We start from the raw sequence: 24546 nt of genomic DNA on the forward strand, positions 1-24546 counted from the left end.
CAATAGGAAAAATTCCCTGGTGGAATATGGTACCCAGAGATGACTAAGAACTTTCTTTGGAAACACTGAAAGCTGTGGGAGGCGTCTTTCTGCCTGTGTGGTTAAATCCCGGTCTTCCTAGAGAGGGGAGATAATTCGGTCCCTGCAGAGAGGAGCAAGTGGAAAGTGCAGAGACAAACTAATTGGGGGGCAAGGTGCAGATACAGTCATTCTCCGTGCAGTCCTGAGCTTGTTGGAGCAAAGTTGTTTTAAAAAATATTTTTTTGACACTGAAATCTAACGATATGTACCCCACCGAGACTGAAATTGTGGGAGTTCATTCCGCAGTCAGTTAAATAAGCAACAGTGCTTTCATTTTATTTAACTGTCTGATCTTCTCCTCTAACAGGTCCGACAGCAAGCTAGTTTTCTTATACATCTATATATATATTTTAATATGGAGAATTGGAAAATATGTGATCATGGTGATATGTCTTGGCTGCCTCCTAGAGCCCTTGCTACTAGAATTCCTAATGTGAGATGCAATTTCTCTGCTTGTGTTCTCTTTAGAGGAACTCCAGTGCGGGAAGCAATTCACTTATTCAGTGGAGGAAGACATGGCAGGCAGCAATGCATAGTATTTACATCAAGATGGCAAGACTTGGTTGAAATAACAACTCCTGTTGTGTTCTTTGAAAACAGTTGGATTTCCTCAGTGGCAAAGACCAAACAGAGCAGATGGTAAACAGAGAATTGGTTAAGGGGACCAGTGAATCTGATAGAAACAGTTAGAAATGAACTCTTCTATTTTATTTCATTACATGTTCCTCAGGGCAAGAGACACCTCACTTATTCCAGAGCTGTTTGTCTGCCTGGAATAGACTATCCCTCTCATCTCTGCCTCATCTTTTCTCTCCTTTCCCATCTTAAGCCTGTCTCTCTTGATTGACACTTCTACCTGGAGGGTTTGCAAAAGGGAACTGAGAAGAGGTAGAATGCAAAATTCATCAGCTTTGCAATTCATTAGCAGTTAGCAGCTCCTCTGAGGGTCTAGACAGGGCCTTTGGAGAAAGATTATGGGAACATCAAAGCAAGAGGTTCCTATCTTTTTTACTTCTTGACTTAGGTGACACCTGAGCTGTGCTTCTCAGTAAGCACACCCTGAATTCTGCATAGTCTCCAGGGAGCAAGCCCTGGTGATGCAATGATTATGTGCTCGGCTGCTAACCGAAAGGTGGGTGACTCAGACTCTCCCAGTGGCTTCACAGGAGAAAGACCTGGCAATCTGCTTCCATAAGGATCAAAAAAAAAAAAACCTATTGCTGTCGAGTCATTTCCAACGCACAGCAACCCTATAATACAGAGTAGAACTGCCCCCATAGAGTTTCCAAGGAGTGCCTGGTGAATTCAAGCCTCCAGCCTTGTGGTTAGCAGCCATAGCTCTTAACCACCATGCCACCAGGGCTTCCAGGTTTTCCATAAAGATTACAGCCTAGAAAACCCTATGGGGAAGTTCTACTCTGTCACTTGAGATCATTCTGAGTTCAAACTGACTTGACAGCACCCAACAACAACATGTGTAATTCATTCCCTTTCCTTCCCATCGAAGAAAGCACGTTAAGAATACAGAAGAGTGAGATCAGTGTTATTCTAACATTTTTGTAAACATAATCTTGACTTTAACCTATTGCAATAAAAAAAAAAAAAAGGATTCATCCTTCACAAAATTTATTATTCATTGTTACCAAGCATTTGTTACACTTCTCACCATTGAGGTGACACACCAATGTGTAGAAATTTCCATCACTACTTGATGACTCTTTCTCTTTCTCATTCTCATAGCCAGTGACCTGTAACATCACCCAGCTGGTTGATACCACTTTTCCTGTAAGAGTATTGCCTGCAACCAGTGTCTCTAGAGGTGGCCATATATTGGATAAGTGTTCAACACGAAGGTCACTTACACCTCTGAGACTGAACAAAAAATGTTGCCACCAGTCAGGAAAAAGAAAATCCTAAATGGATTAGATGATTTCCAGCAAAACTTGCTGGGAAGCAAATGTTATTTTTTCTACTCATTTCCAAGAGCCTGTAAGAAAAGTCTGTATTTGATAAAATTATACTTCAGCATGTGGACCATAAAGCATACTCAACAACTATGATAAAATATGATCAGTAATAACCAGGAAATATTCAAAATATTACTCTGCTGAATCTATCCTCCCATTAGAACGCATCCTCCTTGAGGACAGGGATTTTTGAGTCATACCAAGTTATACTAAGATGACTTATTCCAACAAGTCGTCTTAATGTGGCTTGATCAGGGCTCGTTTGGTAAAGAGATTGGAGGCCCCAAGTCTGCTAAGTCACGCCAGAGAGTAAACACAAAGGCACAAACACATTTTCAGCCAGTCCCCTAGGCCAGTCAGGTAAAGTGCATTTGTGATCACATATTTTATTTGCTTTTGCAAATGAGTTTTGCGCACATGAATTTTCACAAATGAGTCTATGGGCCCTAAGGAGCTTTCAGATGGTAGCAAACAAAAATGTTAGTTTGTTTTGTTCACATTATTAATATTGGTGCTGCCTTTACAAGAGACATAATGAAAATAAACTACTGCACCTAGGGAGCCTCGGGGGGAGTGAAGATTTAACTTCTGGAAATTATTTGTTTTTATTTGTCCTGTGCTCCACAGGGTAGGGCTTCCCACCATTTTCTCACCTTGCAGAAAGCCTTCTTCACATTCTAGAGGAGTAATTTTCATCTGCAAAAATGGCCATGAAATTAAATATCAGCAGCAACAACAATGGGTCTAACATCCATCGATATGTGCACACTCAACACACACAAGGAAGTTGAACTTAAAGAACAAAGTACAGAAAAGAACTGAAATTCTCAGTCTCCAATGACAGCCAGCAATCTCAGGACACCAGGCTGAAGAGGCTCAGAGCTAGGGCTCATTAACAAACTCCAAGCACTCTCAATTCAGTCTAATACATCTTGCATCTTAGCCCAACAGGGACCAAATGTTGGTAACTACTGGGTCCTGACCTTTTTCAGTGGTGGATGAGGGAATACAGGTACTCTAGATGGTCCTACAAAAGTTAATGATAACATTTATTCATTCATCCATTTAAGTGGAACAATACTTAAAATAAATATAATGGTATTTTTACATTAATTATTTCAAATAATACTCCCCTGAAATCAAAAACCAAAGCAGTTGTCATCCAGTTGATTCCAACTCATGGCAACCCTGCGTGTTTCAGAGTAGAACTGTGTTCATAGAGTTTTCAATGACTGTGACCTTTTGGAAGTAGATCACCAGACCTTTCTTCCAAGGTGTTAGTAGCCAAGAGCTTGACCATTTGCACCAACAAAGGGCTTCTAATGCTCACCTTATAGGGTGATTAAATGACTGTTAGTATCCCCATTTTATGGCTAAGGAAGTTTAGGCTTATGGACATAGTAATTTGTTCAAGATCAAAAAGCTAGAAAATGACATAGCAGGCATTTAGATTCAGGGAGCCTAGCTCTAGCGACCCCATTCTTAACCACTATACCTCAGTGTAGGTACGGAAAACCCAATACGCACCCCGCATTAGGTTTGGCCTTGTTTCCTCATTTGAAACTGAGGGAAATGATACTACTGCACAATACCGTGAGGATTAAATGAGGTGCCATTTGTAAAGTGCTTGGGCCAGTGCCTGTAATAGGCAGTCAATATAGTTGGCTTCCTTTCTCCAGCCGTACAAAAATAAATAAAATTTCATCGCTTCCTTGCAGGGTTGGGAACAGGTTGGGAGATGACAAAACGGCACTGTTCGGTATAAATCCATTCACCTCTCAAGACTTGCAGAAGTAATTTTAACCCTTCATGTTTGTGGAAATCATTTTAAAGCAAAAATACCCATGCCTCATTCCCTGTGAAACCCATTAGAGTTTGGTGCATCTGCTGTCCTTGTCAGTAAGTTATGCCAGGCCATACTGTGTTAATGGTTTCCGAAGCTGTGAGAGCGTACTATAATCAGACAACATCCTACTGAGGCATTCACGCACCCCTAAAAAACCCATCAAGCCCAGAGAATGAAAAGGAAAAACCTTTGCCAAATCAATTTTCCCTTTTGTTTTTCTTTGCAACTCTCAGTCTCCCTTCCTTTCCACCACTGAGCTGAACTTCAGGTAGAGAGAAACATTTGGCATGAAAATGATTCTTCTATAAAGACTGAAGCCTTTTGAATACTTTAAAGAACTGTGTATTTCAAATGCGCTGCGAATTCTATAAAGAGCAGAGCGACTTTTTAAGGACCCAAGTCATTTAATTCCGTTGGCTGTTGTTTTCAACTTGTATATGATACCACCAACGTCAAGTGAAAGTTGCTACAGCCACTTCAGAACAAAAGAAGAAAAGGTGTGGCCTCCTGGGCAGAGAAAGACATTTAGATTCTACAAGAGAGGCATTCTTGAAACCCTGAAAGTGACCTTCCTCAGAAACCATTAGAGTCATCTGGGAAATGACCCCAGTATTACAAATATTTGGTTTTGTTCCACTTTTCAATTTACCGCTCCATTTCAGAGAAATTAAAGCATCAACAACTGGTGTTTATGCAGGAGTTGCAAAGCACCCAAACAGCCACATACATCTCAGTTTCATTCAAAGCCCGGGAAAGCAAATCAATGGAGGATAATGGAATGGGATAAAATTAGCTCAGGCGGGGAGAAAACATATTTGCCTTCGAAGGTGCCTCCTCTCAAAAAGGCAGAGAAGGAAAAAAAGAAAAAATTAAAGCGTGATTCCACATTACAATAGAGCCCACGATTCATCAAGGTGACCATCTGCCAATGAAACTGATGAAGAAAACATCGTTAAGGCTAAAACCTTGCATCCCCTCAGTTAAGTTCTGTCCCTGTTAAGAAAGCATAGCCTTCCCACCCATTCTTCCTCTACTTTCTATTTGTTATGTTTCCAATTAAGATTCGCCTATCTAAAAATAGGTAATGTAGCACTCACCACTCCTGTTAGTAATGTATTCCTTTAAGCTACATTCTGAAACCAAGCAGGATCCATAAATCATGCCTTTCCTCACATGAAATGAGAAATGCTAAGGTCAACTGAAGTTTCTGGAAAGGTGGAGGGGTGGAACCACCCAGTTACTTTTCTGCAAGTTGCAGTAATTGCAAATGCCTCCTAGGCAAAAACCCAGCATCGGTAATCCTCCAGCTCAAAAACAAAGCTAAATTATTATGGTTACCTGTGTGTAGGGGCGACCTCCAAAATGCGCTGGACTGGGCACTACTAGGAAACCCTGATGGCATAGTGGTTAAGTGCTACAGTTGCTAACCAGAAGGTCGGCAGTTCAAATCTACCAGGCGCTCTTTGGAAACTATGGGGCAGTTCTACTCTGTCCTATAGGGTGTCTATGAGTTGGAATCGACTCGGTGGCATCTGTTTTGGTTTTTTGGTTTGGGGCACTTTTAGGTGAGAGGCAGGGTGGTAGAACACAGCTCTACTCAGTGTCCAGAGCCAACACTGTGTCTGATCGTCCATCTCTTTCCTTCTTTACAGACCTGTGTCTGTATCCCACCCAGTCACCCAGAGAAAGAGCAAACTTAGAAGACCTCCTAAGAAGTGGGATGCTGGCTTGGAAGCCCAGTATGTTCATTCCAAGGCACATCAATTCCGTATTTGTCTAATCAAGCACCTTAAAATGCATGGCATATTATCAAATCTCCATTTAGCAGGCTTCCTGCTGACATCAAGTGGTATTTAGGGCTGTGGGTAGGGGAAGAAGGGTGGCTAAAAAGTGCCCTTCTCTGCTTTGATGGAGGAGGGAAGGTTAGAATCCTCACAGCCAGTGTTGAACGAGAAAATCCTCTCTCTCTTTCTGATGGAGCCAAGTGGAATAGCCACAAGCTCACCCAAACTGACTGTGCGTGCCGGGCTGGTGATTGCGCTTTTCAAATACACTAGTCCTCATGGGGCTGTTTTGTTTTATAGTCTCTGTTTAGCTGTGTACTTACACTCAGAGCAAATGAATCACAAAGGGTACAATTTTAGAAATCAAGAAATAAATAGGCTAGGCACCAGGAAAAGCCAGAGAGCAGCGAATCCCTGGCAATTGTTTTTCAACCTCAGTCCAGCTGTGTTTATTTCCATTCCCTGTAGATCCCATGAGAGTCAGGCTCGGGGTGGAAGGAGAAGAGCGTGGGGCCTGGGCAATCAGAGCAAAATTGCCACACAAGACTGGCACATCCGTTCTGCTCTGCAGCCAGAGCCAGGCAGATGTCCCCAGCAACCTGCAAAAGACAGCTCAGCCTTGAAGTCAGACAGGGCTGGTCTGAGTCCTGGCTCTATAAAGCCTTAAGTGTGTTAAATACTCACAGAATGGTGCATTTCAAATATGCAGGGACTCTTATAAAGAGAAGGAGCGCCGGTAGCACAGTGGTTAAACGCTCGGCTGCTAACCGTAAGGTCAGCAGTTTAAACCCACCAGCCGCTCTGCAGGAGAAAGATGTGGCAGTCTGCTTCTGTAAAGATAACAGCCTGGGGAACCCTGTAGGGCAGTTCGGCTTTGTCCTACAGGGTCACTATGAATCTGAATCTACTTTAAGGCAACAGGTTTTCTGTAAAAAGCAGGATAACTTTTAAAACTGCCAAGTCATTTAGTTCTGTTTTCAGCATGTGTATGATATCAACAATGTCAAGCAGAAGTTGCTACAGCCACTTCAGAACAAAAGAAGAAAAGGTATAACCTCTTGGGCAGAGACAGAGATTTAGATTGTACAAGAAAAATGTTCTTGAAACCCCTGAAAATGACCTTCCTCAGAAACTATGCTAGTCATCTGGGAAACAGCCCCAGTATTACAAATATTTGGCTTTGTTCTACTTTTTAATTTACCACTCCATTTCAGAGAAATTAAAGCATCAATAACTGGTGCTTATGCAGGTGACACTGTCAGCTGTGTCACCTTTAGTAAGTTACTTAATGTCTCTCACCCTCAGTTTCCTCATCTTCAAAATGAGTACGATAATGGCACCTACCTCAAAGGCTTATTCTGAGGTTAAATGACAGAACATAAGTGACACATTTAACATGGTGCCTACCACATAGCAGGAATTGAACAAAAGGAAGCTAAAGCTGGCTAAATATCCAAACTGAGAGGTCTACATATGACAAACATTTCTACTACTATCAGACATTCAGGGCCCAGTGTGGCTCAGCCCCAACCTGCACCCTCCAGCCTTAGCTTGACTGAGACTCACCAGCCTGGGAAGACCTTGGAGAAGGCCAAGTTTTCAGATGGAAGAAACAAGCCACGTGCATGATTTATGTAGACCTGAAAGGTGTGCATGTACACACATGTGCGTACACACACGTGCATACGCACACACACACACAATTTTTTAAAACCTCCTGTAATCCAGCCCAATGGGGTCTTGGTGGTGCCGTGGTTAAACGCTCAGCTGCTAACTAAAAGGTCAGCAGTTCAAACTCAACAGCCGCTCCATGGGAGAAAGATGTGGCAGTCCTCTTTTGTAAAGACTTACAGCCTTGGAAATCCTATGGGGCAGTTCTACTCTGTCCTGTAGGGTCACCATGAGTCAGAATAGACTCAACTGCAATGGGTTTATAGGCCAGTCCAAAACGGAGCCTGAAATTCCTTAATCCTTCACTCCTTAAGGTTCTTTACTAGTTTTAAATGAGTTTATCAATTGATTTATATGGAAGCAAGGAACTATTAGCTACTGTGTGAGAGTAATCCCAATTTTCAGCTACCTGACATGGAAAGTTGGCTGAACTTAGGTGTGAGCCAAACTCCATTTTGATTATGAGTTTAACTTCTACTTCAAGGATGCAGCTTCTGACCCCTGTAACTTTCTACTGTACCCTGCAAAATAATTTTTTGAGAAAAAATGTGGCTATGCTTGCTCAAGGATGTGGCAATTGTTCTTGTGACCATTGCAGGATGTGTCCCAGGAAGAAGGTCCAAGACAATTCTAGGACACATGCTGGCACAGATGTACCTCACAATGCACACGATGTGTTAAGGAGTGTCAGGTTGAAAAATAACTTAGCTGATATTAAGCAAGATATGATTGTGGTCACAAAATTGCTTCACTGTGTAAAAACCCCCTGCACTGTCTGAGCTTCAGAGCACATTATGCTTTCGCCCTGTGCTGCCCAATTTGTAAATTGTTTTTCCCTCAATAAAACTGTCTGCTTTTACTTTTAATAGGCTCAGAGATTTCTCATGTTGACGTTACTTAACACATGACCATAATAATCATAGTTATCACTGATTCAACACTTCCTTGTGCCAGTCGGCATTCTGGGCCCTGTGATTATTGTTAATCCTGTCAGCCATGCAAGGTATTGTCCCCATTTTAAGGTTAGGGCACAGAGGTTCAAAGAGACTAGGTCACTGCCCATAGTCACAGAACTTCTAAGTGTTGGAGCAGGAATTCAAACCCAGTTCTATCTAGCTCCAAAACCTATACATTCTCCCACATGTTCTGCTATACCATGCTACCTCTGTTTTCACAGGGACTAGTTCTGCGGACAACGCACTAGCATCCTCCATGACAGAGCTGTAAAGGAGGGCCTTGAAGAAATAAAATGGACCTGATGGAGCAGGAGAAAAGTGGGGTGCAGAACTCAAATTTTAGTAAAAAGACCAGACTTAATGCTCTGATTGAGGCTAGAGGGACCCCAGAGGACATGGCCCCGGGACTCTCTGTTAGCCCAAAACTAAAACCATTCCTGAAGCCAACTTTTCAGACAAAGATTAGACTGGACTATAAGACATAAAATGATACTGGTGAGGAGTGTGCTTCTTAGCTCAAGTAGACACATAAGACTAACTGGGAAGCTCCTGTCTGGAGGCAAGATGAGAAGACAGAGGGGGACGGAGATGGTTGAATGGACACAGGAAATACAGGTTGGAGAGGAGAAGTGTGCTGTCACATTACAGGGAGAGCAACTAGAGTCACATGACAATGTGTGTATAAGTTTTTGTATGAGAAACTGACTTGAATTGTAAGCTTTCACTCAAAGCACAATTAAAAAATAAATAAATAAAATGGAAAAAAAGTTAAGTGCATGTGGTAGCCAACCTCCAACATGGCCACCAATGAACCCCACCTGCTGGTATTCATGCTCTTGTATAGTCCTCTACCACATTGTATCAGGCTTGGTCTGGGAAACCAAGAGAATACAGCAGGAGTGATGGTCTTTGTGAAGAGATAGGCCTTGTGTATGCTGCCTTGCTCTCTCTTTTGGATCACTCGATCTGGGAAAACAAGCTGCCATGTCCTGAGACTACTCGGGCAGCCCAGTGGAGAGATCAACAAGGAGACAAACTGAAATCTCCTGCCTATAGCCATGTGAGTGAGAATATTAAAGGCAGATCCTCCAGCCCCAGTCAAGCATCCGTGACCAATACTTTAACTCCAGCTTCGCAAAATATCCTAACTCAGAATCACCCAGCTAAACTGCTCCCCGATTCGGGACCATCAGAAACTGTGTGAGATAGTAAATGCTTTCTCTTAAGCTGATAAGTTTGGGAATAATTTGTTAAACAGCAATAGATAACTAATACAGTATAAAAGCCAGAAGAAAGTCAGAGATTAAAGAAAGCTTTAGCCAAGGAAAGTGGAGAAGGGTGGCAACCAAAGGGTAATAAAAAGGTCTGGACCAAATGTTCATCAAAGGATAAATGGATAAATAAATTTTGGTATATACACACAGTAGAATATTATTCAGCCATAAATAAGAATAAGAATGAAGTACTGATACATGCTACAACATGGATGAACCTCAAAGACATTATATTAAGTGAAAGAAGCTAGACCCAAAATGCCATATATGATCCCATCTCTATGAAATATCCAAAATGGCTAAATCCATAGAGACAGAAAACAGATCGGTCTTTTCCCGGGGCTGATGAGAAGTGGATACGGGGAGTACTTGCTTAATGGGCACAGGTTTTCTTTTAGGGGTGGCGAAAATCTTTTGAAACTAGATAGAGGTGGTCATTGCAGAATGTAGCGAATGTACTAAATGCCACTGAATTTTTCACTTTAAAATGTTAAGTTTTATGTTATGTGAATAGAACTTCAATAAAAGGGGGAGGTTAGAGCATGAGGGTAGACAAAAATGAGAGATCAGTTAGAGTAGAAAAAAGTTGTATTAACAAATGCTGATGCAGCACCTCCTATGCAGCGTGCTAAGTGCTCTTAATATATTACCTCAGTTAAGTATCATAATAATCCTGTAAAGTAGTAGTATAGTTATCCTGATTTTAGAGGTAGGGAAACTGAGGCATAAATTACTGAAATAATTTGCCCAGGGTAAATGGTAAATGGTAAATCTAGGATTAGCTCCCCAGGCAGTCCAGCTCCACCTTCTACACTCTTGACTCCGTGCACTGCTTCTCTCAGACCTAAAGGGGCAAAAGCAACCAAGTTGGTTGGGGGTCTGACCCCAGGCCTTTGAGCTAGATTCTTGGATCACTGTTACTGGTAAAGATAATAACAAAGTACATTAAGAACAATGCTCCATTTAGTTCATCTAATCCTTAAAATACTCCCAAGAGAGAGGCAGAGGAGCTATTATTATCTCCATTTTACAGAGCAGAAAACTGAGGCTGAGAGCTGTTAAAGAACCATTTTGATTCCTGAATTTGAAATCAAATGAGCTTTTGGGGCAAATTAGGGAATTTCCCAACTTTGATTTAGGTAGAAAATTCTGCCATGTTGAAATTCTCTTGTTTACCGTGCCTTTTAACATTTGCATTTACCTACTTACATTTCAGATTCCATCAGTTTATGGTGATGGAAAAATCGCATTGATTAAGGGTGAGGCTGCACAGTTGATTAACGTAATTGCTGTCAATAAGTTGTATACCTTTAAAAAATTGAATTGGCAAAAGTTGTGTGATGTATTTATAACAAAGACAAACAAAAGATAGCTGCTGAGGTCACTCACGTACAACCAAACACCTCATGGGATTTGGTTCCTTGGTTTGGAGGCTCAGGGCGGTGGTTTCATGGAACATCCCAGTTAATTGGCCTGATATGGTGGTTAGTGCTTCTGCTCTACCTCCTAGTTCATTGCATAGTGCCTGGGGTCTTAAAGGCTTGCAAGCAGCCGTTTAAGGCACAACAGTTCATCTCTATTTTCTTGAAGCAACAGAGGCAGGAGCGTTAAGAATAGGAGGAGGAAATAGAATGTGTGGCTAACTGCCTCCATGAACAACTTTCCCTTTTGCCATGAGACCAGGAGAACTGGAGGGTGCTTGGCTACCACTCCTGAACATTTTGATCAAAGTTGCTATAGAAAAATTCTGCTCAAAAGGAGAAAAAATGCAGAACGAAATCTCAGATTCTCAAGGAATCCAGACTTTCTGGAGCCATGGAAGCTGGATGAACCCCTGAAATTATTGTCCTGAGATAATCTTAAACTTTAAACCAAAAATATCCCCTGAAGTCTTCTTAAAACTATAGTTTAGCTTAAATAGTAAAGAATGTCCCCTCGAGCATTGTGCTCTTTTAAGATCTATCTATATGGATCAGATTGACAATACCAACTCGAAAGATTAGATAGGAAACCTACGGGCCAGTAAGATTATGTTAACGGGGGAAGAATAATTTGAAAAAGGAGGGTGAGAATTGTTGCACAGCTCAAAAAAAAAGTAATCAATGTCACTGAAAATTGTACATGTGGAAATTGTTGAATTGATGTATGTTTTACTGTGTATATTCTCAACCACAACAACAAATATAAAATAAATTATTTTTTAAAAAAAGAAACATAATTCAAAGAGGAAGCACCCCCATGAGGTTTACGTGCTACCTTAATTTCAACCAGAAGCAAGTACATTCATAACAAAACACGATCACAATAATATTCAAAATTAATTGAAGCAAACAAGAGTGGCATAATTAAAGTCAGAGCTCAGGGCTTCTTTCCAAGAGTAAAATGGATTGAAATAACCACCACCACCCCCAACAAAAGTATAATTAAATTAAATACGTGTGCATATTGTTGAGAAATAATCATTATAATAGCCTTCAAAGAAAAATTTGTTTATTTCTAGTCAATTAAAAAAAATGTGCCACTAAATTTTTTCCCAACAATATAGCAACTGTGGAATTCGCAGAAATGCAGCAAAGCCAATGCCAAGGTTAAAATATGAAGGTGCCAGTGACAGAAAACTAGATCGTTTCAGACAAACCTAACAGCTACAACATCACAGTCATAATTTTCTCTTCCTCCACATGCCATCAGCCCCCCACGTACTTCCACTGCCTCTGAACTGCAAGTTTGTAGACACAGCACTTTACCTAATCATGAAGTGCTTTTTTTCTGTTTATACAGAATTGCATTTATTTGCGTGTTGGGGATGGGGTGTGATCGGCCTGCTGGACCATCTCTCAAAGATGATGTTAGAAACAGTGCCCTCTTCATCCAGAGCATTCATTCTCAGGTCTTCTATGGAGAATGATATTTGCACTAACGAATGTTTCCTCTGCTATTATTGGTGAGAAATTAGGCCTCCCCGCCACTCCCGGCCACATCGCCAAGCTTGTCTGCGGGCAGCTGCAGGCATCTGGGTAATCAATCGTGTTTCTGGCAGCACTGTCAATCAGCAACTCGCCTGAGTGGCAGCTATCGACAGTTCCCAGCGTGCTGACGCTTCCCCCGCTCCCTCTCCTATTTCAGGTTAATGGTAATACAGACTTTGAGCCTGCTGTGTTTTCATCATAGAGTGGAATTTTTTCATTTTTCTCTGCTTGTGTTGATTCTTTCCCCCTGCTTTATCCTTTCAAGGCTATCATAAGAAATACAGTATTCAGCACGAATCCCCCAGAGGCTTGTTGGCTGTGGTTTCAATACATATTATTCTGTATTTCATTTCTTTTCCTTTTCCTTACCTTCAGTCACCTCAGACTACCTCCTGCCAGTCCCAACTACAGCCCAAAAGCATCTATGGTCTACCTTCTTCTATATTTCTGACCATATCTTTGAGTCCGCCTCAGGGCCAAGGAAACTTTGACTGAGTACGGCAAGGAATTGACTCATTCTCCCCATGTCAGAATGGTTCCTACTTTTATCACTCATCTATATTTGCAGAGACCTCCCATGCTGAAAATAATTTCAAATTATCTACTCCTCAGACCAGTGGTTCCAAGCTTTGGTTTGGAAAATCAGTTCATAGCCGACTGCCAACAGCCACTTAAATGAGCTTATTTTAAGTAATTATTTTATTGACATCTTTCTCCTTTGCTCACTCAGAAAGCCACAAGCACTAGAAAAATACCGATTTCAATTAGGAATCACATCTTTATTTTCTGTAAACTAAAAGGAAACTTTACTTAATGTCTGACAAACTGGAGACAATGGCCAAGGCCCACTTGGAATTTGTTAGTATCTGTGCCCCAACCCCCACCAGCACCCTAGACTGCCAAAAAGAAAAACCCAAACCAGTTGTCGACAAGTCAGCTCCAGCTCATGGCAACCCCATGTGTTTCAGAGTAGAACTGCACTCCACAAGGTTTTCATAGCTGTGACCTTTTGGAGGCAGATGACCAAGGCTTTCTTCTGAGGTGCCTCTGGGTGGGTTTGAAACGTCAGCCTTTTCGTTAGCAGCCAAGCACTTACTATTAGCATCATCCAGGGGCTCCCCATAGCATGCACATGGCACAAAAGCGTGCTTGCAAACACACACGCACATTGTCTGGCTATCCTCTATCCAGTCTCAAGCTTATATTCATAAGAAGTCTTGATATCATGAGGAACATTAAGGAATGATCCTTTGGTCTCTACTTTCTACAAGTCCTGGATTTTCCTGATTTTAATCACTCCTGGAAGTGCTATGGCTACTAACCAAAGTGTTCTCAGTTCGAATCCACCAAGCATTCTGTGGAAACTCTATGGGGCAGTTCTACTCTGTCCTATGAGTCAGAATTGATTTGACAGGTTTGGTTTGGTTTTTCTTTCTTTTTTTTGGTAGGCATCTGAAGGAGCTCTGGTGGCACAGTGATTAAGCGCTCAGCTGCTAACTGAAAGGTCAGCGGTTTGAACCCAACAGCCACTCAGGGGAACAAAGGTGTAGCAGTCTGCTTCCATAAAGATTACAGCCTTGGGAACCCTATGAGGCAGTTCTACTCCGTCCTATATAGTCACTATGAGTTGGAATCGACTTGACAGCAGGGGCTTTGGTTTTGGCTTTGATAGGCACCTTCCACATTCTGTCCACTAACAAGAAGCATTCAAGGCAACTGGCAATCTATTATCTCTATTTTGGCAGCTTCTCACACACACACACAAAAAAAATGGGAATATGATTGTTGTTAGTTGCCATCACTTCAGCTCCAACTCATGTTGACCCCACGTACAACAAAATGAAACATTGCCTGGTCCTGTGCCATCTTCAAAATTGTTGGTGTACTCGAACCCATTGTTGCAGCCATTGTGTATTTTGAGTGCCTTCCAACCTAAGGGGCTCATCCTCCATAATATATCATTCAACATTCTGTTGTGACCCATAGGGTTTTTACCGACCCTTTCTTTCTAGTCTGTCAGTCTAGAAGCTCCACTGAAACCTGTCCACCAGGGTTGATCCTGCTGCTATCTGAAATACCAGTGGCATAGCTTTCAGCATCGTAGATGCAAGCCATCACAGTACAACAAACTGACAGACGGGGGCTCAATGAAATTTCTGCATAAAGAGGGACATTGTTCAATGTGAAAAGCATTGCTATATATAAGTCTTCGAATAGGAAACTGAAGAAGTTCCCTGCAAGCAATACTTGTAGGGAAATTTGAACTACGTCATGTGTTAAGACTGCTGCATAAACAATGGTATTAACTAAAGAAGAAGACAATGGGTCAGCTGGAAACTTTGAAGACGGCCTGTGGGAAAGGAGTGGGGGAACATGTGAGAATCATAGTCGACACGTATGAAAACTGATCGCATGCCAGGCACTGTACTAAACACAGCACACGCATTCCCTTTTTTAATCCTTACAACAACCCTGTGAGACCGGGCCTATTTTCAGCCATAGTTCACATATGAAGAAACTGAGGCATGGTGAAGTTCAGTAGCTTTCCAAAATCACCCAGCTAGGAAGCAGGGGAGCCAGGACACAAACCCAGATTGTCTGACTCCAGTGCCTCAGTTTTTATTCACTTTGTTAGTTTACCTAGTCAGTCTGGACTCAACAGTATTGGGGAGAAGGTTATAATAGCCCCTGGATGTGGAACATTCCTATCCCATTAGCAAAGTATGCCACTAGCCCCTCAAACTCTCTTAAGTTAAACATCATTTGCTTTCACTTTACATCCACCAAATAACCCTCAGGTTATAACCCGCAGGCCCCTCTGGTCTTGTGACAACAGGAAGGGCTTCATGAGTCATATGAGAGTTTTTCTTACTGTAAAATGGCAAATCAGCAGTTTCTTGCCTACTTTGGTCTCCAGAACATTCAGTTACTGAGAGCCAGGCCTCTGGAGCCTGAGCACTTCCTAATCCTTCTTTGTATAACACCTCCATCAGTTTCACTCTCCAGTTTCTACCTTTTTCTTCATACACCTCAATCCCACTCGTCACCTACCTGTGGGAAGGTGGCAGATGAAAACTGGTTAACATTGAGGGCCTCGCCTTTCATCATCTTGACAATACATGCTCCTCTCCTCTTATCCCCATCTAAATAGGTTTTCTTTACAACAAAATAGCTCCCTATTCTCAATGCTCCTTGAAACTGGTTGCCTCATACATACCAATTCTAATAGTGTCACCATTGGGTCACTAGCAGGTTTGGGGTTTTTTTTTTGTTTTGTTAGTATCACCACAATAGCGACATTTGAAAAAAAAAATAGTCCCTTAATCACTATGCTGCCAAAATCTTTTATATATGTATCTGTGTATACATGTATATGTACATATATCTGCTATGTGTGTATGTATACACATATGTATATGTGTATGTATGCATATATACCTATATGTATATCGGTATATAGAGTTATACACATACATAATATGTGTGTGTATTATACATACAGGTATATGTACATATGTATATGAGTGTATGTATAATGTATACGTACATATGTGTATATACATATGTGTGCACATACATGTACATATACATACATAGATATGTAGTTTTATATATACACATATATATATTTTTATACATAATTCTCCAGAACTGTTTTATCTAAGGGAAAAGGCTCTACCAGGCACTGAGCTTTCACCATGTCCCAGACGGGCCATGCCCCAAGGCCTGCCTGCCCCCACCCCTCCCAAACCTCCATCTACGTAAGCAGGCCCTAATTCACGGGAAGGCCTGTGAGCCAGCGGGACCCAGTGTTATAGCTCACAATGACTTACCAGAGCCTCGTGTGAAAAAGTGAGCTCAGCATATCAGAGTGCCAGTGCCTTCATAGCAATGTGACTAGAAAACACTGAGAGACCCAGCTAGTGAGTGGTAGGGCTGAGGCTAGAGTGGTGGCATGAGGCTGGGCTGGGACAAGGCTGTGCTGTGTGCACTGATGTTGTGAGGGGGCAGAAAGTCACCATGGAGAGGCTGAAGGAGCTGCTTGGAGCAGAGGAGATGAGAATGGACTAGGTACAGTAGGAAAGCATGTGCCAAGAAGTCCTGGTTTTCATGACTCTAAACAGGGTAGAGACAGGATGGAGGATGCCTGGGCTTGGGTGGAGGGAGGGGAAGCACAAAGCATCAGGTGAAGTTAGGAATGAGCAAATGATTGGTCCGATGAAAGGCACAATGAGGGATCCTCTCACTTGGAGTTAAGCACTTGTGTGGTCGCCATGAGTTGAAAGCAACTCAATGGCAAAGAGTTTTTTTGTTTCTTTCTTTCTTTCTTTTGGTATCATATTATGCTTGTCATACATACATATTGTGAACTAAAAGGTTGGAGGCTCACGTCCACCTAGATGCACATCAGAAGATAGGTCTGGTGATCTACTCCTGAAAAGTCACCATTGAAAACCCCGTGGAGCACAGCTCTACTCTGACACACGTGCAGTCACCACGAGTCTGAGGCGACTCAACAGCAACTGGTAGTGACGATGTCATACGCTTTAGGAAACTATTTTAAAAATTTAAGAAACCAAGCACTGATAACCTCCATAATACAGAGAATGTCCTACATTCTCTCCCCGAACAAACTTGCCCTACAGAACAGTCAAGCTTCTCAATTAGTCTCAACTAGGATAAGAAGAATCTCCTCGGCCAGGTGTGGATTTACATCTTGTTCTGTGACAAAATTCTGTAGCTGATCACATACCAGACGAAGCACAGAGAGCATCGTGATGGCCGATAAGTTACACTAGTGAGCAGAGAACACAGAGAAGGTTAACTTCATTCCATTTTCCTAGGGAGGGCCTGTAGTCAACACACCACATTACTGCGGTCCCAGATGTATCCTCTCACTGCCACTTACCGCTGTGCGCTGTGCACAGTCCTCATCCCCATCTCACGGCTCTCCACTCTCATCCCAACCCCGACCCGGGATAAGGTATAAGACTCATTCATAAACTCTCCAACTTACAGGAAGCTTCCCTTTCCATTTATAGCAAACACATTTCTATTATGGCCACTTCACCATTCTTGCTGAATCCTCTACTTTCATTGGGGAAGCTGGACACTAAAGGGGGTTACAAAAAAGTCAAGTCAAAAGTAAAATTAAAACACATTTTCCAGGCCCAGCAAAGTGTTCAAAAATGGATCTTTGCCTTAGTGGAGCTATGAAAACAATGGTGAAAATGTAGCACTTGGCACGTGGCCCACATGGCTCATTATTTTACAATTATACCAGGATGTCAAACGTCAAGGTTGGCACTTAAAGCCTACAGAGTTGGCAAGCGTTTAAAATGGTTCATTTCAGTTTCCTGAAAAAGTTGAAGTGAAGAGAAGACAGGTCTGTTTAACACAGCATGTGTTTTTCTTAACTGGCCAATGACAAGTTGCAAGCAAGAGTTATACAGGTACTTACTATTTATAACCCATGGCTACATCCACAAAATACTTTCTTCTCTGTCGATAGACATTGTCCTTAAATCCCTTAAACAGAAAAGAGATTAAGTTATTTAACAAAGTGCAGAAAAATTAGCCACAGAAGGCCTAAAAGAAAATCACTGTGGTGTTTATTGAGTGTTCAATTCAAATGTAAATCTTATCCTTAGATGACCATCTTGATGGCACAGGCAGAAGCGAATTGTGCTTACAGCAAAAAAAAAAAAAAAAAAAACTACAGCAAAGGCTCTTTAAATTTGGGCGGTTCTAATTTGGGATGTGTGCTGGGAATTCGGACTAAAGTTTACCTTTCCACTAAGTAGGCAGAATGGCTTAGTTAGGAAATTGATATTATGAACAGTATCTTTTGGTTTTCAAGTATTATTTACATGTAATTGATTTTTCTTTTCATTTTTTTTCCTGTAATTGATCTTAATCACAAGTTAATCTTTTCCTGTTTATTAAAACAGGTCCCTTTAACATGGTTATTCAGTAAATTAACCTAATTTTAATTATTTTATATAGATGACTAATAAAGGTACATTTATTAAACTTTCTATTATTCAGAATAATCATCAAATATCCAAATTAGTATGAATTAAAGAGGTTTTGCTGTATTTTATGACTACAGCCACACAATGCAAAATCAGTTATAAAGGGACTCATGCGCAGGGTAGCAGGTTAGCTCCATTCCACATTGAGTTCCTATGGTTCTAATTAGTCTTAGCCAACTTTAGACTTTCATCCATCACCATGCACCTGGAAAATGAAAAACCACATCTGTCGTTCTTTAGTCAAGTAGGATCCTTTTGAGAGGGATTTCTGGTTTACTCAAAAATCTCTCCTCTCTTCAACAGACATTCCATTTTCCTTTCCTTCATGTACTTTCAGATATTCAATTTTTTCTGAGATTGTTTCTTCATACCGCTGGAAGCCCAGGAGGAATTGTGTCAATTTATTTTATTATCTATGCAACCCAAAAGGAGAACCAGGGACCAAGCACCGCCCCAAGGATGGAGGCCAAGTCACCTGGATTATGAGATCTGAGAATAGGAGAATGGAACCAGGTCTACAACAGCCTAGATTGCCTCTGCTGCAACTAAGACATTTCTGCCAGGTACAGGTGGGCTGTTCAAGAGGAACCTCAAACTCACTGAAAAATCACCCCATTCTCTTGTCCACCTAAAGAACAGGTCTTGAGGCCAGAAATCCTCACAGGACTGTATCTGCTGGACATAAATGAAGAACCTCCATGGTTAAAGGCCTTTCTTTTGGGAATGACAAGAGGACTACTAATAGGAGGGGGCGGAGAGAACGTCCTCTGAGATCACCTGAACACCCTGTGCAAACAAAGCAACCACAACTCATAAGCTAGCATTTTCTTTCCTGTGCTATGAATCAGGAATTTTTTTAACTGTGTTTCATAGGCAAGCTTGTGAACCCCTAAAAATGTGTGTATACAAAAATTTGTGACCATAGTAATCACATTTACATATGGGTCTCTGACCTAAAAAAAGGGTAAATACTCCTGCTGTAGAGGATAGATGGAGTCCCTGGGTGGTCAAACTGCTAACGCACTCATCTGCTAACCAAAAGGTTAGAGGTTTGAGTCCGCCCAGAGGTACCTCAGAAGAAAGGTTTAGCTATCTACTTCTGCAAAATCAGCCACTGAGGTGTCCAGGGTCTTAAACGCTAACAAGCAGCCACCTAAGATGCATCAATTGGTCTCAACCCACCTGGATCAAATGAGAATGAAGAACACCAAAGACACAAAGTAATTATGAGCCCAAGAGACAGAAATGGCCACATAAACCAGACACTACATCAGTCTGACACCAGAAGAACTAGATGGTGCCCACTGACAACCCAAAAGATGACTGCCCTGACAGGGAACACAACAAAGAACCACTGAGGGAGCAGGAGAGCGGTGGGATCTAGACCTCAAATTCTCATAAAAAGACAAGACTTAATGGTCTGACTGAGACTAGAAGGACCCCAGAGGTCATGGTCCCCAGACCTTCTGTTAGCCCAAGACAGGAACCATTCCCAAAGTCAACTCTTCAGATAGGAATTGGACTGGACTGTGGGATAGAAAATGATACTGGTAAAGAGTGAGCTTCTTGGATCAAGTAGACACATGAGACTATGCGGGCAGCTCCTGTCTGGAGGGGAGATGAGAGGGCAGAGGGGGTCAGAGGCTGGCCAAATGGACACAAAAATAGAGAATGGAGGGAAGGAATGTGCTGTCTCATTAGGGGGAAAGCAACTAGGAGCATATAGCAAGGTGTATATAAATTTTTGTATGACAGACTGACTTGATTTGTAAACTTTCACTTAAAGCACAATAAAAAATTTTTTTAAAAAATCAGCCACTGAAAACCCTATGGAGCACAGTTCTACTTTGACACACATGAGGTCACCATGAGTCGAAGTCAACTCGATGATAGCTGGTGTGTGTGATGTAGAGGGTAGATATGGTCAATCTAAAAAGTGTTTCAACACACATGAGTGAAACCTGACAACCTGCAATGGTATAGCTGAAGATTTCCAAGCATCTTTATTATCCAAAAAAAAATGTGGGCTATCGCAAAAGGGAAAGAGTCATGAAAACCGCAGCATCTGTTTCCTGGTTCTGCCAGACCAGACACCATGGTAACAGCATCCTAATCTGCTAGGCTTTCTGAAGAATCTTGACTAAACACCTGCACATTTTCCAGGCATGCAGGAGAGTAATTTACTCATCATGCCTTATTAGCCTAGTGTGGTGGTGATCACGCAAGTGTCGTGGGTAGTCCAGAGCTTCCTGGGTTGACCCATGGACTGGCAAGTAAAACAGGGGTGCTAACAACACTAACAATTAGAGACACAGCATTCTTTGGCCACCCATTCTGGACTGAAGCCGGGCTAGGGTTGCCAGAAAAAGTAAATACAGGATTCCCAGTTAAACCTGGATTTCAGATACACAATAATTTTTTTTAGTATTAGTATGTCCCATGAAATATTTGGTACATACTTATACTTAAAAAATTATTTGTTTATCTGAAACTCAAATTTAACTGAGCATCCTGTGTTTTTTTTGTTTGTTTGTTTTTGCTATATCTGGCAACCCTAGTGCCTAGGAAGCACCTGTTATACAAACACCTCCCCCCCCTCCATTTAAATCAAGGAGAATTGAAGACCCAGTCTGCACTCTAAAGTATTCAGTTAAATTTACACTGGCACTCATCAAATAGCTAACCCAAATGGCTCAACCCTACTGGCATATTTGAATCATCTGGGAAGCTTTAAATAATACTCCAAGCCTGGACAATTGCCCAGAGATCCTGATTTCAATGTTTTCAGCGAGGACCCCAGATGATTTGAATGGGGAGATAGGGGCGAGAACCACTGAGCTTGGATATTAGTTCTCAAACTTGAGAGCTGATCGGAATCTCCTGTAGACCCTTTAAAATGCAGATTCCAGGTCCCTTCCCTGAAAGTTCTGATTCAACAGGTTTCAGGTGAGCCTCAAGATACCGCATTTTAACAAGCACCTTGAACCATGCTTTGAAGACCCTCCCCGTCTAGATCCTTGCTCTTCAAAGTAAGGTCCCCGGGCCTCCCATATAAGCCCCACCTCGGAGCTTGCTAGAAATGCAGAATCACAGGCCCCACCTGGGCCCTACTAAATCACGTCTTACTTTTTTAAATGATGCCCCAGGTGATTTGTGTGTTTATTACCGTTGGAAAGGCATGGACCTAGATATGTAACCCTTTCCAGAAAGCCTTAGGCAGAAAGGCCTGGCCAGCTACAAAACCCTATGGGTCACAATGGTCCCATCTGCAACTGAACATGGGGACAGTGCAGGACCAAGCAGTGTTTCATTTGGTTGTGCATGGAGGCGCCATGCGTCAGGAAGCCAACTCTACGCAGCTGACAACAAAGTGAACCTTGGCCACCTGATTCTTGTATTCTAAGCCCTTTCTGAGCTATGCTATTACAGGGGTCCCAGTGTCCGACTCAAGACTGAGATTAGAGCATTCCAAGGCATAAAAAGTACTCAGGCTCTTTTTCCATCCTCATCAAAAAATAATATATAGAAACACCAACTTACCATTATCAAACTTTTACATAATGAACATTTGGAGTGCTTACAAAAGAAAAATGGTTAAAAAAAAAAAAAAAAGATCACTGAAGTATAGAATTGCTAAGGACTTGCAATCACTTCAAGTGGCTGAACAGAAAAGAAGAGAAGGTATCATAGGTGGGTGTAATTAGGGGTAATGGATTAAAATTAAGCACAGGAAAATTTGCACTGGATGGCAGAATAGATTTTTTTCACAGCAAGGTCAGCGGTTCCTGTGGTTGTTCCATTAAAATGGCTGAACCCCTTTCTCCAAGTTAAGTAATTTTCAAACTAGACTAAGGGGAGCATTTGGAAACAGCAGGTTAGGGAGAAACCCTTTCCTGTCCAGGCACTGGTGTGGAGGATTTAATACAGCACCTCCATTCCTGGAATTAAGCATTTACTCTTGCCAAAATGCTTTCCAGTCATTTTATTAACTAGGTTTTCCTAACACCCCTTTGAGGTCAGTAAGCATTTTATTTCCATTTTTTACGTAAAGAACTTGAGGTGCAGAAGTAGAGTGACTTGCCAAGGTCATCCTGCAAGTTAACAACTGGTGTCTAATACTGCTAATCCTTCATACAGGCACCTGTGCCAATTCCAAGCCCAGGGGTTGGGGGGACAGCAGGAGGAAGCTAACAGACAAGATTATTAAAGACCCTTTTGAATGTTTTTCTAATGGTCTTCTAAGGAGCCTTACGTGTATATTACTTCCAATAGCCTAAAATTTTAGGCTATGCTGGCAAGTAATATACCATGTCTTTGAGTGAGTTCAGCCTTTGGAAAATAAGCAATTGAATTAGGTCTGTTTGGCCATTTATTTGAAAGTATATTATGCCAAATGACTGATGTGATTATAATTTTCCCTCTTGTTGGAATTGTCATAGTTCCTTTAAAGTGGTGGTTCTCAAACTTAAGTGTAGGCTTGCTAAAACAAGTTCCCGATTATGTCAAAGAGAGAGGAATAACTCAGGAGAGCAAGGTAAGAATGGTTGCCCAAATGGAAGAATGTAATCTATGTCCCTGAGTTATACATGTAGAAATGGTTGAATTAGTGTATGTTTTGTTATGTATACTCTCAACAACAATATAAAATTAAAAAAAAAAAAAAAGTTCCCAGGTTATGCTGATGCTGCTGGTCCTGAAACCACACTTTGAGAACCATTGCATAAGCATGCAGATCAGCAGTTCAAACCCATCCAGCCGCTCCACGGGAGAAAGATGTGGGAGTCTGCCTCTGTAAAGATTACACCTTTGGTGTAGTTCTACTTGATCCTGTAGGGTTGCTATGAGTCAAAATTGACTGGACAGCAATGAGTGGGCATGGAGTATAATCACACTGTCAGATTCCCAGATTTTCTCCATTTTAAATAAATATCTATAACTGTTACCGTCAGACCACGAAGGCCTCTATAAACATGACCAAGCTGTTTGGGCTTTTCCCTTTCACCTGTCCATTTTTAGACAAGGTGTACCAGGAAGAAAAAAATATGCCTGTAATGAATGAGTGCATTGCTTACTTCTGCCGACTATTAGCTATACTTCATTCTGACTGTAAAGACATTCCAGGTCTCTTGTGTTAAATAAAAACTGATGTAAAGGGGGAAAAATAATGGGAAGTGCTTACCCAGGTATCGTATTTCTTTAAAGGTGGTCATTTTTATTGAAGTAGTGGAGTGATGGCGGTAGATAGATTCAGGGTAGGCATGGGAAGAGATGTGTCTTCCATCATGGCCTTGTTCTAAAACCCTCCGCCTTTCCATTGAGACTGACGTCAACCACATTACTCGACTCCTAACTACCTCCAGTCAAGGGAAATAGCAAGGAGAATTTTATTCTCTCACCAAGCCCCCATAATGCCAAGTCTTCCCTAGTTTCCCAGAGGTGTGATCAATTTCAGTTCATTGTATTTCCAAGGGTCACCATCTGCAAGTATATGTCAGGCTGTCTAATTCTACAGAAATATTCTCCAAGGTTTAGAATCTCCTCCTCTAGCCAACCCTTGTAAAAATAAATATTATGTGGAAATGTCACCCTTCTAACCTGTTTCTAGCCAAGCATGTGTGCAGGGAAGTTTCATAAATTACAGGTCTGCTCTCAGCTATGGAGAATAATTAATAAATTGCTCTACAAGAAAGCACGGCAGCACAGAACATGGCACACACTGCCAGGCACAAGGGCAGAGCTCAAAGAGCACATGTGGAATGATTTTACTGGACACTTACTGGGTGATCAGCATCAAGCTCAGAACCATACATGAGAACTCTGTGAGAGCATTTGTCTAACTCAGAGATCTTCCGGGGGAACCAGGGCACATCCTCTAGCTCTGTGGAAAACACAATGCATGTTCAGAAATATTAGCTCACAGATGGCGTTTTCCCCCAGCAGAATTTGTCAGAGTGCAAAATCAC

The 24546-nt window shown here is 41.7% G+C and overlaps 1 protein-coding gene across 46 annotated transcripts in view; it reads right to left on the reverse strand.

The window, feature by feature from the left end:
* Nucleotides 1-24546, reverse strand: part of TPH2 (tryptophan hydroxylase 2) — a 365498-nt gene that overhangs the window by 321526 nt on the left and 19426 nt on the right. For all 46 annotated transcript variants that reach the window (XM_064283865.1, XM_064283862.1, XM_064283861.1 and 43 more), the window contains exons 5-6: nucleotides 24361-24461; nucleotides 18010-18077 (exon numbers count right to left, since the gene is read on the reverse strand). In XM_064283865.1, coding sequence (XP_064139935.1) covers nucleotides 18010-18077; nucleotides 24361-24461 — 169 coding nt within the window. The remainder of the gene's footprint in view (nucleotides 1-18009; nucleotides 18078-24360; nucleotides 24462-24546) is intronic.

The sequence above is a fragment of the Loxodonta africana genome, chromosome 4 (genome assembly GCF_030014295.1).
Source record: "Loxodonta africana isolate mLoxAfr1 chromosome 4, mLoxAfr1.hap2, whole genome shotgun sequence".
Lineage (NCBI taxonomy): Eukaryota > Metazoa > Chordata > Mammalia > Proboscidea > Elephantidae > Loxodonta > Loxodonta africana.